A 16,870-nucleotide genomic window follows, 5' to 3' on the forward strand; every position below is an offset into this window, starting at 1 on the left:
ATGATTACTTGCTCAAATTTGCCAAAATTTCTCCAATGCACTTGGCACCTGAAAACACAAGATTTGAGCCAAAATTGCTGCAAAACAAATTGTTAGAGATAAAATGTCAATCCTTTGAAGAAACCCCTGTTTGCAATGAGATCTAGCCCTTGTAGGGTTTATGGCCTTCTTAATGCTTGCAAAATAGGTCCCAAACACTAGCCCCTTTTTAGTTGGGTAAGGGTTAGGGCCTTCAGAAAATGGGTTTTTTCCCCGATTTGAAAATAAGCAACTTGCAAAAATAACATGAAAACCCTAAACGTCTAGTGTTTTTGAAGTCTCAAATGTCAGTTTCTTCCTCAATCCTGAAACAAATTTGGAATAAAAAGTTAAAACCCAAATAACCAATATAAAAAATTTAAATTTCAAAACCCCAAATACTGTTCAAAAATTCAAAACCCCAAATATATACAAAAATACTAAAAATACCCAAAATCCAAGATTAAAAAAATAATTTACAAGTTAGATCTACAAAATTATTCACAAGATCTACAAATATACAAGGGTTTTAAAAAAATCTAAATTTTTGAGAAAGATATTTTTATGGAGTTTTTTCCTTTGAAAAATGTTTAAAAATACTTTACAAACCCCAATGTATACTATAGCCTTAGCGAAGATTTAATCCACCATATAAATATTTGGAATCCAAGCAACAGTGATTCTTGCTCAAGTTTGTGAACTTGGGGACCAAAGACTAAAGTATCTACAAGCACTATGAATTTATCTCAAAATAATTTGTTAGATTCACATGGGGAATCAAAACACCTAAGATTAGCCCAAAACTATCAATATTATGGTTCTATCTCCATCTAATGAAAAAAGTAAAAACAAATCTTACCAATATTCAGCACAACATAGAGATGTCTGTAGTTAGCACATACCACAAATTAATAAGCAAGAACACCTTGAATTGCACCCCAAAGTCTTTATTATGATTGAAAAAATAGTTTCTAGTGGGACAATAGTTATAAAGTTGTTTTAACGCAAATTTTCTAGCCAAAAATCAAAATGTTAGAGACTCAAATGACTCTAATTTATAGATTTATCCTCCAAGTGGAAAAATAACGGCTAGTTTCTTTGATCCTTGTCAAAATAATCTTGGTCATTGATAAACACTTCAAGATCTTTTAATCTTGGCCTTTGATTTTTTATTTTTGAGGAATTTTCGAATTTATCATTTAATTCAATTTTTATTAGCTCAAAATTAATTATTTTGAGCTAATTTCCTAAAAAATTTGACTTTGACTTAACCACCAAGATCCAAGAGTCCAAATTTTCTTGAAATATACAATATTCCCTTGGTGGAGAACCTTTAAAAATTGATTCCTTTAGGACCCACGAAATTTTCCACTTGGAGAATTATTTTTCTTAAGACAATTTAATTTTGACTCTATTAATTAATTTTTTGGCTTAGGATTTAATTTTATTTTGCCAGAAAAATTAATTAATTTACACATGAGGGAATTTAATTATTTTTCCACCTTCTAATACATAAGATCACCCTCAATGGAGGAATACACATTAGGCTTGGACCCTCAAGACACACAACTCATCTGCAACACAATATGATCTAGTAGACCAAGTGATTTGTAATAAAATAATTAAGTCAACTAACTTAAATTATTCCCAAATCACTTTTATATCAGACTCTACTAAAAACACTAATCCTCACCTAAAATTCCGACAATAAATTTCACCCTAGCTTTAGGGTTTACTCTAGAGGGAAAAAACTCTTCTAATTAGCCGTGTTTAAAAACACGGGTAAGCAGCGACGTTAAAAAACCTCCTAGGATGAAATTCGTCATAAAAGTTATAGGTTGGCTTAGTTTGTTACATATACTCCAGATCTTACTAAGATCATTTACATCATATAACTTGCAAAATGGGTTTACACTGACATGTAAATTGTTGATAAATGACTCGATCATGTTGAAAAAATTAGGCACTTCCGTTTCCTTGGAATTTTGACAAAATGTGTGCCACAGGTCCTCCAAGAGGTTCAACCTCAAGTAAAGTGAAACATGCTTCCAAAATGAGTAAACGAAAAAATCTCTCAAGGATCTAGGACACAACATGTCAAGAGAGGACCCATGCATGAAGAGATAACCCTAAAGTGCCTTGGGAAAGGTGACCAGTGCTTAGGAATCCATGAACTGCCTCGAGATATATGAAACTACCTCAGTTACTATCTATAAATAAGCAATTGTAAAGTCATTGAGAGTCCATTGCCAAAGTGTGACAAATAAATAAAGGGATCCATGCTTACGCATAAGATGTTGAAGGAAATGTAACTAGGTTTGGTTTTCATTATGAATTGTAATTATGATATTATGTAAAAGAAGAAACAAATTATTATTATTCCTTGCATCACGGGTTTCACGAGCAAGATGTGTTTACCATAGGTCAAACACTGCTTCTTGATGTCTTTAGGATTTTATGTCTCATCATAAGAATTATAAAAGTCATAAAATCAAAGGTCTACACTCCAAGAACAAGTGTCACTATCCTCATGCAAGTCGGCTAAATAAAAGACAGTGATCTCCTTGATGATATGTCAGCCTAACTTTAAGGCACTCATGTCAGCCTAATGTACCATCGTTGATCTATATGTATATATAAGGAGTGACAGTCAGTGAAGAAGATACACATACACAGTGATCAAGGGTAATATCTTGGTGAAGTCTGCCTACTATACATATACATCGTGTCAAGCTCTCAGAAGTCTAAACAGAACTCTCGAAGGTCTATATCTATACACAGTGATAACTCTCGGAACTCTGAACATAACTCTAGAAGGACTATATATATATATACACAGTGACTTCTCTCAGTATAGCTCTCGGTGGTGGCCTATGCTATCATTATCATAATAGCGAAGAGTATGAAGGACTGTCTCAAGACAGTGACATGAACGAAGTAACTTATTCCTAAGCAAAGAATTGTGGTAGCCAAGGAAGAAGGAGTCGAGAACTGTGACTAGACAGCAAAGGTATAAGAAGATCGAGAACTAAAGGAGTACAATGACATCAAGTCTATAGACTGTGGATTGAAAGTCGAATAGTGCAGGGGATAGTGACAAGTAGCTTGGAGGTAATCTTGAGTCAAATTTTGTCAAGGGTCTTGGCATTCGTCAACTAAACATCTATAAGAAGAGATTGAAGGGTTTTCCTCTCAAGAAGAAAGCCTAAACATTGTGTCACTGTCTTACTGTTTTGGTTGCTATTTGATGTATTGAACACACGCAATAATAAGGATCTAAGACAGTATAAGAAGATGTACACAAGTAGTAATCAAGTAAGAGAATCTGTAATAAATAAAATGCCCTTAAATTCTCAACATGGTATCAGAGGTATGGTTCAGTCAAGGGCAGTCAATACAGTGATATTAGGACACCTAATGTAAGGATCGATCCTCTTATGGCATTATCATCTCGGCATACATTTCACAAAGACGGTCAACCCTCTCAGATCAAGTCATATAAAGGAATTTGGTGCTAATTCAGATGATATGATCTCACTGTGAAATCACAGTCTCCCTCTTGGCACTATTTCAAAATTACAGTAAAGATCTCGATCTGAGAATCTCAACAATACTACATGATCTCGTGACTACAATGCGGACCTTTATAATTGGATGGCATGTCTTAGTGCGGACCTAACAAAGTTTCACTCTATCTCGACTTATGCACATATCCTCACTTACAAAGATGTCTACTCAGCAAAACTATATCCATAGTTTGATGAAATGGTTATTCATATATTCTCCATAATGAAATACAGTTCGATGAAGTAAGCATGGTGATCTCAATACTACTCACGATGCTTAGTTATTGAGGATCTCAGGTAAAATGCCATCGTTTGGGTAACTCCATACAAGTCCTCGATACAAGGAGACATTTCTTCTCTGTCTCGACATAAATTATACTTTCAGAAACTCGGGAAAAGAAGGCAAACAGTCTCTCTATACAGTGCCTCTCTACACAAAGACATCATTGTCTCGATACAGTGTCATAACAATATACTTGTCACAGTCTCGGATCTTGAACAGCATGATGCTCATATCAGAACATAAGTCTCCCTATATCACTATCATAGTTTGGATAATGCTCGATGTAGGTGTTTGTTGATGCACTCCGAGGAATACTGAGTGTGATAAATTCCACTTTTGGGATAGCAGTGTCACTAGCATATCAACAATATGCTCAAATACCTTAAAGATGAATTAGGAGCCAAAATGATCTCAAGGTCATGAAGCAATTTCAGTGATGTCAAGATCACTAATGTCATGGTGCTAGAAGGTCTCCAAGGAAGTCTTGATAAAAGGATACCAGTGATGGGCAGCTCAAGCAAAGGAAGCATCAAGGTGAAGATCTCCTCTTCACATGCCAATTAAGTATCTTTCATGTTTAATCAATTTTTGGTTTAATGACCTTGTTTTGCAAGGAAATAGAAATATTGGAGGAAAATCGTAGCCCTCGTGAAAAAGTTCCTTGCATAGAACAAGGAGGATTGTCATAATCCTCATAGAAAAGAGAAGTCATTGATGTCTATGGAAAGGTCTCTAAATGTCAAAAATGCATCAAGAGACTAATAGGATTCATATGAAATCACTCAAAGGTCCTCCCATGCCTATGTAGCAGAAGAAGAGACATAAAGAGATATATGAAATGCTAGAAGATATATTCTCTGAAATTATAGTAAAGAAAGTCACATCACTTAGACCTACACAAAAGCAATGGTATCTAAGAACAAAGGAATATCTTCATGAGATCTCAATTGGGACATCTAGGAAAGATGATAAGAAGAAGGTTACCTCATTCAACAATCTGTGGTCTCTATGCTAGATAGAGAAAGACAGTGTAAGATTCAATGCTACGGAAAGAATGTGGATAGAAGCTCACGTCTCCGGAAAGAAAGAGGGAGCAACAAATCTCTCACAAAAAGGGGTCTTGCCATAAGTTCCTAAATCTTTAGATATGACCATAAGATTAAGATGCATTGTAGCATCATGAAAGCATTAGAAACAAGATCTCGTGACATCATCATGAGGGTGACTAGATTCACAAGGATAAGTAAGATACCTCTGTCAACAACTAAAGGTTTCTAAGAAAGAAGGCAAGTTGTAGGCAACAACTTTACAGAACTCAAACATTTGAAGAATACTTATCATGCATCAAAAAGGAAACATCTGTTGAATACAAATCTTTAAGATCCTTAATATTCTCTGATAGAATCTTCACTAGAAGATTCATTAATTTAGGAATGAAGCAAGTGTTTCAATAGGAACTCCAACATATGCAGTTCATGGATAATGATATGATGACATAAAACATATCAAGGGATTGAAGATCTTTTTAATCAAGGAAGTTGTTGGAAGAAGCCCCGATGACCTAAAGGTAAAACAAGGTATGTATGCTTGTGTTTAATATTATAAAGTCATGTCATATGGTTGCAGGTAACATGAACCATTGCTTATATCTTAAGAAGCATGATCAAGAGAAAAAAGGTATCTTCCTCTGAATGGATGCAGGAAGACATAAGTCACACTAGATGAAATCAACATAATATGTCCTCATATGAAGTATAACGTGGTCGACTACAATGAAGAAACTTTGATTGAAAGCTACTAGGAATGAAATGTGTGAGGAAGGAAGAGATCGTGAGATATGCAACCTTGATGAAGGCAATCAACATCCAAAAGATCAAGAAGACTTGACTAGAAAATCTCCCGGAAAGATATAAAGACTGATGGAAAAGATGAAGACCCTGGACAATGGATATCTTTAGGAGATGTGTCAACATGTACGCAGGATGATGATACCTACAAAAAAATGTCATGATGAAGAGTCATCTCGAAAGGTATGAATTGATTTCATATGTTTTGATTTCTTGAAAAGTATCTGGATAAGTTCGTGCAGGGCCACTCAAATAAGAGTTGTAAATACAATTACAACTAGCATTCATGTGGTGGACAGAAGAAGCATGATGAAGAAGTAGCCACATGACGAAGGCTCCAAATATGAAGAAGGCCACTTTCCATGAAGAAAGGAATGACATGACAAACTAAGGAAAGTGATCGATGGATGTTGCCCTACAAGGAAGAAGCTCAACTATTGAAATTGGCAACTAGGGCCAAACTCTATGTGGGTCTTCTTATTTATGGCAGTTGATATTTTCTTGGATTCCTCTCGTCGAGAGGTGTAGGATTGATCTAAAGATCATCCGATTCCGACATGTATTCATGGAGATATGAATTTATTTGTGTTATGGGACAATTTGTCAAGGTCGGCCAGCAACCAAATTGCCCCCACATATCCTCAACGTTTTAGTATAAATAGAGGTGGCCTTCAAGTCATTTGAACAATCATCTCTTGTGATCTCTCTCCACTTGTCTTTGGGTTTTGGTGGTAGGAGAGATCAAAAGGGATATGCTGTCCTAAAGGGTTTTCCCTAGCCCTAGACGTTGTTTGAATAGATCCATACGCTGCCCTAAATTACAGTCATGGAGCTGAATATCACATTGAAGATAGAGGCACCTACGCTGCCCTAAAGGAAGCCCTCCTACACAGTCCAAGGAGAAGCCTTAACGTTGGTATTGGAATAATCGGTGACTCGCTGAAAAGCACAGTCACGCTAGCATCAAATTTCTGTAGAACATATGTAATTACAACACACTGTAATACATGTATGGCATGTATGGTATACTCTGTGATTTGTAATTAACATCGCACTCATTCTATAAACTCGCATTGCACTATGTTTGCATTATATATTATCATCACAATGTGTATGGCATGGTATGGCAAACAACATATGGCAGACAATGTTTCTTTGACATGGCAGACAGTGTCATGGTATGGCAAACAACATGTATATACATGATATGGTAGACAGTGCTTTGACATGGCAGACAGTGAACAACATGTATATACATGGTATGGCTGACAGGATTTTGGTATGGCAGACAGTATATATATTATATGACATGGCAAACATAGTATCCATGACAGGGTAGTCTCCCCAGTGACATGATATAGTAGACGTGGCAAACAGCTTGATGTATCACGATCCACAGTATGTATTCTTTGTTTCTCTTGATCGATACACTTTGTTTCTCTATAATATGGTTGGCATCAAGATGCTTTGGTTTTCTTTAGATATGACATCAACTCACATTGCTCCTCTATATGGGAAGCATCATTGTATGGAGAGACCTAGTTGCAGTTCATTGTTGGGCTAGGCCACAGGCCATAGCCAGCAGTGGAGACCTTTTTAGGAGTTGTGTTCATAAGCAGTCCTATAGTGCAGCACAGTGACAGTGGTGCAGCATAATGATGTGATAGGTGACAGCATGATGGGCACATCATGGTGGAGTATGCTGCAGCATAGTGCAGCATGATGAATGGGGCATCATAGAGCACAGTGACAATGGTGCAGCACAGTGATGATTAGTGCAGCATGATGAATGGTGCAGCATAGTGCACAGTGACAGTGGTGCAACACAGTGATGATTAGTGCAGCATGTTGAGATGCAGCATAGTGATGAGGAAGTGCAGCATGATGGGTGCAGCACATTGATGATTAGTGCAGCATGTTGAGATGTAGCATAGTGATGTGGAACTGCAGCATGAAGGGTGCAGCACAGTGATGATTAGTGCAGCATGATGGGTGCATCACAGTGATGATTAGTGCAGCATAGTGACGAGGAAGTGCAACATGATGGATGCATCACACTGATGATTAGTGCAACATGATGAGATGCAACATAGCAGTGATGGGTGCAGCATGGTGATGGAATCACCTTGGAGGATCAGTTGAAGCAGTTTGCCTTCACCTAAGTTCAGATCAACTACCTCATGTGGCATCTTCTTAGAGAAGATCTCTCCTCTTATTATGACAAGTCAAAATGTTGACTTCTGATGTATATGTACTATCTCTCTCTCTTTGTTGAACTATTGAAGAACATAAGAAGAATTGATCAAGGGTTTCCCCACATTGGGTTTTGTCCCTGGTTGGCGCCACATCTTGTGTCCTCTTGTCTTGGCTTGTTTTCTGCGATTTATGTTTTATGTTCTATCTGCATTTTACTATCATGCTAAATGTGATTGCTAATCTGGAATTGATATGGAAAATTGAAGTAAATTTGCTCTCAGCATAGAACATACCTAAAATTAACATGGTATCAAAGTTGAGGTGAAGATAAAGCCCTAGCAAAAGTGAAAGAGCAATCACCGAAGATAGTTGGAAAGGACAAAAAGGCTCAATGGGTTCCTCATCCCACTTCAAATTCACTAAGGGTGAAGTCAAAGCAGAGAAGATTATCAAAGTGGTGCAACGAAAGCATCTAGTGGCCTACCTACAGGTCACTTCAATGGGAAGTCCGGATCTAAGAAGAAGGAAAGGCAAATGCCTTGCTTGAAATAAGTTTGGCCATTATGCGAAGGAGTCTCCGAATAGAAGGGACACATTACTTGATGATGATAACAATCATTCAAGGGGCATCTTCAATGATTGAAGGAATGACAGGTACAATGGCAAAGGAAAAAGGAATGCAGGTCATCAAGGAAATGGCCAACTCTTGAAGAAATCAAGGAACTCCAGGTATGAAGAATCAAATGTTGCTTCTGAGTATTATCTTATGTCGGCCCTCTCTAGACTCTTTGGGAATCTGGCTTATTGATAGTAGTGCTTCAAGGCACTTCATCGGATACAAGGAAGCTCTCTCTAATTTGATAGAGAAGGAGACAATCGTGGAGATTATTCTTGGAGAAAATGCCACCTATCCCGGAAAGGGTGTAGTGAATGCCACCCTTTAATTGAATTAGAGTAGCACGATTCATTTACAAGAAATTATTTATGTACCTGATCTCAAGAAGAACCTGGTGTCCATTTCAGCAATGGAAGTCAAAGGTTTCAAGGTGGCATTCATCAATGGAAAGGTACGTGTTTGAAAATGGAATTTTCAAGATGCTTTTACTCATGGGTTCAGGGATGGCATTTTGTATCTAGTTGCAGGAAATCCATTGGGGACCACGTTAGTTGACACGTCTTCTATAGCATTGGAGGTCTGCCCATCTTCATTGTGGGGCCCTATCCAATGTGAGACAGAGGGTGACAGGGATGCCTGAATTCAAGAAGAGCATGAAGGTACATGCCCAAGATGTACCAAAGGAAATCTTACAAGGGGACCATTCCCGAGGGGTTTGAGATTCATGATCAGGAATCTCACGTAAGCAGGTGGAAGAAAGCCCTCTATGGCTTGAATCAAGCACCCCGGCTTGGTATGAAAGGATAGACAATTATCTGATGAAGTTGAGATTCACTAGGAGTGAAGCCGATCCAAACCATTGCTTTCAGATTGTGGATGATAGACCTCTCATACTGGCACCTTATGAGGACGACCTCTTTCTAACAGGTGCAAACCCTCTCATTTACAAAAGTAAGAGGGAGTTGGATTCCGGATTTGGAATGGTGAACTGCAAGCCTGTGACTACCTCGATGAAGCCTAACTTTAAGAAGTTATGCGGTAGTGATGTCGGACTTGATTTGGGAAATGCCTCTGAGTTTCATAAACTCATACTAGCATTGATGTTCTTGGTGAACTCTCGTTCGGATATATGTTTTGCAGTTACCAAGTTGAGCTCATATATGGTTGAGCCTCACTGGATTGGTGCCAAGAATCTTTTGAGATATCTTCGGCACACAATTGAGATACACTGCCGGAAATATGAAGCTGCATGATTATTCGAATGTTGACTGGGCAAGCAGTGTGGAGGATCGCAAAAGCACTTCTAGGTGTTGGTTTTCTTTGGGTTCAGCTTCGATATCCTGGATGAGCAGGAAGCAGAAGACAGTTGTTTTGAGCACCACTGAGGTCGGATACATAGCTGCGAGTACGACCTCGTGCGAAGCTGTCTGGTTGTGGAAGCTCTTCAGTGAGTTGTTTGGACACATGTTGGATATCATCATGATTTTCTGTGACAACCAGAGGGGGATTCAATTGTTAAGGAATCCTGTGTTCTATGATAGCTCCAAGCATATAGACATCAAGTACCACTTTATCTGGGATATGGTACATCGAGGAGCAAGAAGGCTCCATCGCATTGGGATTGATGTGCAGGTCATCAATATTCTATCGAAGCCCCTGGGAAAGCTCAAATTATTGACTTTTCGTGAACGACTAGGAGTCATGGAAAGACTCTTTCCTAAGGGTCATGTATGATATGGACATTGAGCTCTGGGAGCTTCGGGGGGTTTGGGGTATATCTTGGAGCGATGAGCAACCATAGGGTGAGTGGTTCAGCCTTCCCCTAGGATACCCCTGGCGACATGTAGGCAAGATGAGTGGTTCATCCTTCTCTTGTTGAGACATCCTACCCATGCAGTCTCGGACTCATGGGAAGTACCTTTCATCTGGCCAATGAGAAGGGAAATGAGGACAGGGACCATAGTAGTACCAATGGACGCATCGTGTTACTACCGTACTCCCTATCCTAGGATGATATTGACCTGGGATCAATTGGAACTGACTTCAGGTCAGTAAGAGTGGTATGAGACACTCTCTTTATTTGGAACTGATTTCGGATCAGTGAGAATGGTATGAGACACTCTCTTTTATATGGGACTGACTTCGGCTCAATAGAGGATGGTATGATACATTCTCGATCACTTCTTCTTCTTCATAGTCCAGCAGAGCAGTGCAGGGCACTGATGGTAGAGATAGTACAGTCTGGCATATGGATTAGCAGATGGAGTTCTCCTTAGTTGAGAGGGAGTGCTAAAATTGGCAACTAGGGCCAAACTCCATGTGGGTCTTCTTATTTATGGCAGATGATATTTTTCTTGAATTCCTCTCGTCGAGATGTGTAGGATTGATCTAACGATCCGATTCCAACATGTATTCATGGAGATATGAATTTATTTATGTTATGGGACAATTCGTCAAGGTCGGCCAGCAACCAAATTGCCCCCACATAGCCTCAACGTTTTAGCATAAATAGAGGTGGCCTTCAAGTCATTTGAACAATCATGTCGTGTGATCTCTCTCCAATTGTCTTTGGGTTTTGGTGGTAAGAGAGATCAAAAGGGATATGTTGTCCTAAAGGGTTTTCCTTAGCCCTAGACGTTGTTTGAATAGATCCATACGCTGCCCTAAATTACAATCATGGAGCTAAATATCACATTGAAGATAGAGGCACCTACACTGCCCTAAAGGAATTCCTCCTACACAATCCAAGGAGAAGCCTTAACACTGGTATTGGAATAACCAGTGACTCGCTTAAAAGCACAGTCACACTAGCATCAAATTTCCATAGAACATATGTAATTACAACACACTGTAATACATGTATGGCATGTATGGTATACTCTGTGATTTGTAATTAACATCACACTCATTGTATAAACTCGCATTGCACTATGTTTGCATTATATATTATCATCACACTATGTATGGCATGGTATGGCAGACAATGTTTCTTTGACATGGCAGACAGTGTCATGGTATGGCAAACAACATGTATATACATGATATGGAAGACAGTGAAAAACATGTATATACATGGTATGGCTGACAAGATTTTGGTATGGCAGACGGTATATATATTATATGACATGGAAAACATAGTATCCATGACAAGGTAGTCTCCCCAATGACATGATATAGTCGACGTGGCAGACAGCTTGATGTATCATGATCCACAATATGTATTCTTTGTTTCTCTTGATCGATACACTTTGTTTCTCTATAATATGGTTGGCATCAAGATGCTTTGGTTTTCTTTAGATATGACATCAACTTACATTGCTCCTCTGTATGGGAAGCATCATTGTATGGAGAGACCTAGTTGCAGTTCACTGCTAGGCTAGGCCACAGACCATAGCCAGTAGTGGAGACCTTTTTAGAAGTTGTGTTCATAAGCAGTCCTATAGTGCAGCACAGTGACAATGGTGCAGCATAATGATGTGATAGGTGACAGCATGATGGGCACAGCATGGTGCAGTATGGTGCAGCATAGTGCAACATGATGAATGGTGCAGCATAGTGCACAGTGACAGTGGTGCAGCATAGTGATGATTGGTGCAACATAGTGATGATTAGTGCATCACATTGAGATGCAGCATAGTGATGAGGAAGTGCATCATGATGGGTGGAGCACAGTGATGATTAGTGCAGCATGATGAGATGCAGCATAGCAGTGATGGGTGCAGCTCTGTGATGGGTGCAGCATGGTGATGGAATCACCTTGGAGGATCAGTTGAAGCAGTTTGCCTTCACTTGAGTTCAGATCAGCTACCTCATGTGTCATCTTCTTAGAGAAGATCTCTGATCTTATTATGGCAAGTCAAAATGTTGACTTCTAATGTATATGTACTATCTCTCTCTCTCTGCTGAACTATTGAAGAACATAAGAAGAATTGATCAAGGGTTTCCCCACACTGGGGTTTGTCCCTGGCTAGCGCCACATCTTGTGTCCTCTTGTCTTGGCTTGTTTTTTGCAATTTATGTTTATGTTCTATCTGCATTTTACTATCATGCTAAATGTGATTTCTAATCTGGAATTGATATTGAGCTAATATGGAAAATTGAAGTAAATTTGCTCTCAAAATAGAACATACCTAAAATAAACATGACATCAAGGAGAGAAATTGATCAAGAAATGAAAGAACCCACGAAAAAAAGGTTGTTGATATATAAGAGTCCCTAGCCAAGAGGGAGCTCTAACAAGTTCCTGATTAAAAGGGAACATGGGCGAGTTTCCGATCAAATTAAAGTGGGGCATATCTTCCCCAGTTAAGAGGGAGAGATAGACACAACATTCTTGTCTTCACTTTGAAAGAAAGAATGGAGGATTGAGTAATCATTTGTTATCTGATGCTCTTAGAGGATGTGTAGGGCATCCAAGGCAAGAGTAGGCAAGAGAACCGATATTCTTTAAGGGTTGGGAACCCAAGATAAGAATAGTCCTAGAAGGTCATACTCAGTGAACACCCAAGTGGTTATGTAGCTTGAGAGACAATGATGAGGGTGTCTACCATCATTGGTTTCGCCAACAATGTGCTATGATCTATGAAGAGATAGAGTTGTTAGTCAAGGCCTTGATATGTGACAATGTTGGTTATAATGATGCAATACAGATGGATTAGTAGTCCAACTCTTCCTATTAGATCTCTTTAGTAATGAGAATAGCCATGTACCTTTTGATGAATACCTCCCTAGTTAAGAGGGAGTGTTGAAGGAAATGTAACTAGGTTTGTTTTCATTATGACTTGTAATTATGATATTATGTAAAAGAAGAAACAAATTATTATTATTCCTTGCATCATGGGTTTCATGAGCAAGATGTGTTTACCATAGGTCAAAGACTTCTTCTTGATGTCTTTAGGATTTCATGTCTCATCATAAGTATTATAAAAAACATAAGGTCAAAGGTCTACACTCCAAGAACAAGTGTCACTATCCTCGTGCAAGTCGGCTAAATAAAAGACAATGATCTCCTTGAAGATATGTCAACCTAGCTTTAAGGCACTCTTGTCGGCCTAATGTACCATTGTTGATCTATATGTATATATAAGGAGTGACGTTGTGTCAAATAAAAAGTCTTCGGATCATTCATAATACAGTCAGCGAAGAAGATACGCAAACACAGTGATCAAGGGTAATATCTTGGTGAAGTCTGCCTACTATACATATACATCGTGTCAAGCTCTCAGAAGTCTAAACAGAACTCTCAGAGGTCTATATCTATACACAGTGATAACTCTCGGAAGTCTGAACATAACTCTCGAAGGACTATATATATATATATATATATACACACAGTGACTGCTCTCAGTATAGCTCTCGGTGGTGGCCTGTCTTGTCATTATCATAACAGCGAAGAGCATGAAGGACTATCTCAAGACAGTGACATGAACGAAGTAACTTCTTCCTAAGGGAAGAATTGTGGTAGCGAAGGAAGAAGGAGTCAAGAACTGTGACTAGACAGCGAAGGTATAAGGAAACCGAGAACTGAAGGAGTACAATGACATCAAGTCTATAGAGTGGATTGAAAGCCAAATAATGCAAGGGATAGTGACAAGTAGCTTGGAGGTAATCTTGAGTCAAATTTTGTCAAGGGTCTTGGTATTCGTCAACTAAACATCTATAAGAAGATATTGAAGGGTTTTCCTCTCAAGAGGAGAGGTTTTAGCACTAGCTTGAAAGCCTAAACATTGTGTCATTGTCTTATTGTTTTGGTTGCTATTTGATGTACTAAACACACACAATAATAAGGATCTAAGACAGTATAAGAAGATGTACACAAGTAGTAATCAAGTAAGAGAATCTGTAATAAATAAAATGCCCTTAAATTCTCAACATAAGATAAGTGTCCTCCCATAGGTAGGACAACCTTTACAACATAAGCAACAATTTTACATAGAGTGAAGTAAAAAACCTGGCAGTTATCAAGGTCATGTGTCCTAGTGGATCCATCCCAAGCCCTTCACATACCTACCCAAGCCGTACATGCTTACCTATGAATCAATTTAATGGCCTCCAAGGGATAGTCAACTAAGCCATAAGAGCAAGGGCTATCCTAAAATGGGGACCAAGAGGACAAGCCATGACCGACCACAAAAGATCTAAATCTACCATAGGTTAGAAATGTTTTTACATAGATCATCTAAGCATGGTCCAATAAAAAATATGAGTACAAAACAGTCACACTTTTGATTGATCATGATACAATAATACAAAGCATCATAATGGCACATCTGATCATGATCATGGTACTCTGAACTCTCATATAATTAAGATAAGCACAAAATCTGCACATATGATGGGTCACATCCAGCGAAAAAATATCAGGTGCACTAAAGTGAACCTGAGGTGTAACAAACCCAACATCCGAGGACAAAGATTTTAAGAGAAGAACGCAATTATCAGATACCTTGCCATCTTCGAGTCCATCATCACTCATTGTCATGGAGATTCTGTCTCTTACTAGGACAATCTGCGATTTGTCATGTTGTTTAATCTTTTCATAGTGTTTGTTTGTTTGGTAATCCGTCAAAGACTTCCAATAAAACCATTTCCAATCCTTCCAATTAAGGCCCACAAGAACCCATATTCAATTTGAACCAACAAACATTTTAAATAATTCGAGAAAACATCATAATAAGGGGAGGGTCAACAGATTATGATTTTTGGGATAGATTAGGATCTTGTCCCAGATAGCCACTTACCTATCACCAAATATGAAAGCTTTTGATTCCTAAATGATTTCCTAGAAAGAAGGCTCTTAGTAACCCCAGCTGCCACTGCGTGTTGAAAAAGTATATTTATATACATCTAACTTTGTATTCTTTCATTTAGTTGATGGGTATTCACCCCAAGAAAAGTGAGGTGCATTCTATACCCTGGATTGGGTGGGGGTGATCCATCACCTCGTTCTGTGGTGAAGAAGCAGTGTGCAAGAGTGCAATGAATCTAGAAGTTTCATTGGATGCAACAGCATTAAACATGGACATTAGCTTATAAGTTATAACCACACTGACTCCAAACGGTACACTAGGTGCAACAGCATTCACTATGACCCATGTCAACCTTGGTATGGCATGCATCCTGAGCTTGTGAATCTCAATGATGGATATCTCAAGTTGCAGAAAATGTGAGCTCCATGGCTACGAATATGGAACACTTTTCCAATGTAAAAATCAACATGTATATCTATCCTATTTTCAAACAAATGGCAGCAATCTCTTATACTTTAAGCAAGCAAAATATTATGGAGGTATATTTAAAAAAAAAAAAAAAATTACCTGTAAAAATGACCGGTGTTTTGCAACTTCCCCTTCTGGGTCTTCAATTCTGACAAATTTGTAGAAGGTAACGACCAAGAAATCCCGGGCGCTGCTGTTTATCAGTGAATCTTTTCCTACTAATTCCTCCAGCCGTACCGATTGAACCCCTTCACTGGTTTTAGCGGGGATATCCCGACATTCAGATTCTTGGACTTGTCGGGAACACACACGAGTTCTGTGTCTAGCTGGCGCATTTGTGTGATACTTGACCTTGAGACCTTGGTTGTGTAAACAAAACTTGTATGCAGAGAGCAAACCCAAGTGGTTGTATGTCTCGCAGAGCGGCGCGATGGGATGACAACGATTATTGTAGGGAGAGTAAGATACAGGAAGAGGAATTGAGGTAAATGAATTTGTCGGTAAAATGGAGCACATTGTGCACTGAAATATGGATTCACAGAATAACACTTGTTTTGTGCTCAGAACATAGTACTTGTCTGAGATGAATGGACTGCCAGACAATAGCGCGAGATAACGGGAAAGATGGCATTAAAAATTCTGAACTCGAAAATTTTCAAAAGTTCAGCCTCTTATTTCTAACCATTATGAAATTTAGGATTATGGTTTTTGTGGCTTTGTAGGTCCATATAGGATAGTGGAGATGAACGACTATATGGTTTGAATTTCAATACAGCAATGCAATCTAAGGGGAGGGGACCATGAGGATAATGTTAATGGTGATAATGGTAAGTGGAATACAATTCAACTACTACGATAGAAGTCCAAAGGATACTACACTCCAACCATTAACCATTCATCCATTTTGACCTTCCTCTCCCACAATGAAACCCATGCGAGTATTTTGTTACCTTAAATAATAATGTTTAACGTCATCCAATTTTTAGTCCATATCAAATTCCTAATGAATATTCTATAAATAAGATTAAAATTTATTATTATTTGTCTTAGGTTAGCGGTTTAAGTCGTTATTATTTGTTTTAGGTTAGTAGTTTAAGTGGGTTGGAGTATGATTTATTTTTTAATTT

At 38.4% G+C, this 16,870-nt stretch overlaps 1 protein-coding gene across 2 annotated transcripts in view; it reads right to left on the reverse strand.

The window, feature by feature from the left end:
* Positions 1–16,630, reverse strand: part of LOC149233115 (rhodanese-like domain-containing protein 8, chloroplastic) — a 355,412-nt gene extending 338,782 nt beyond the window's left edge. The window contains exon 1 of one of the 2 annotated variants that reach the window (XM_089379698.1): positions 15,843–16,630. In XM_089379698.1, coding sequence (XP_089235824.1) covers positions 15,843–16,259 — 417 coding nt within the window. In that variant the 5' untranslated portion in view covers positions 16,260–16,630. The remainder of the gene's footprint in view (positions 1–15,842) is intronic. The other variant, XM_089379697.1, reaches the window with a different exon arrangement.
* Positions 16,631–16,870: the final 240 nt, after the last annotated feature.

The sequence above is a fragment of the Pinus tabuliformis genome, chromosome J (assembly GCF_031772625.1).
Source record: "Pinus tabuliformis cultivar Carrire ecotype Pingquan chromosome J, CPIR1, whole genome shotgun sequence".
Lineage (NCBI taxonomy): Eukaryota > Viridiplantae > Streptophyta > Pinopsida > Pinales > Pinaceae > Pinus > Pinus tabuliformis.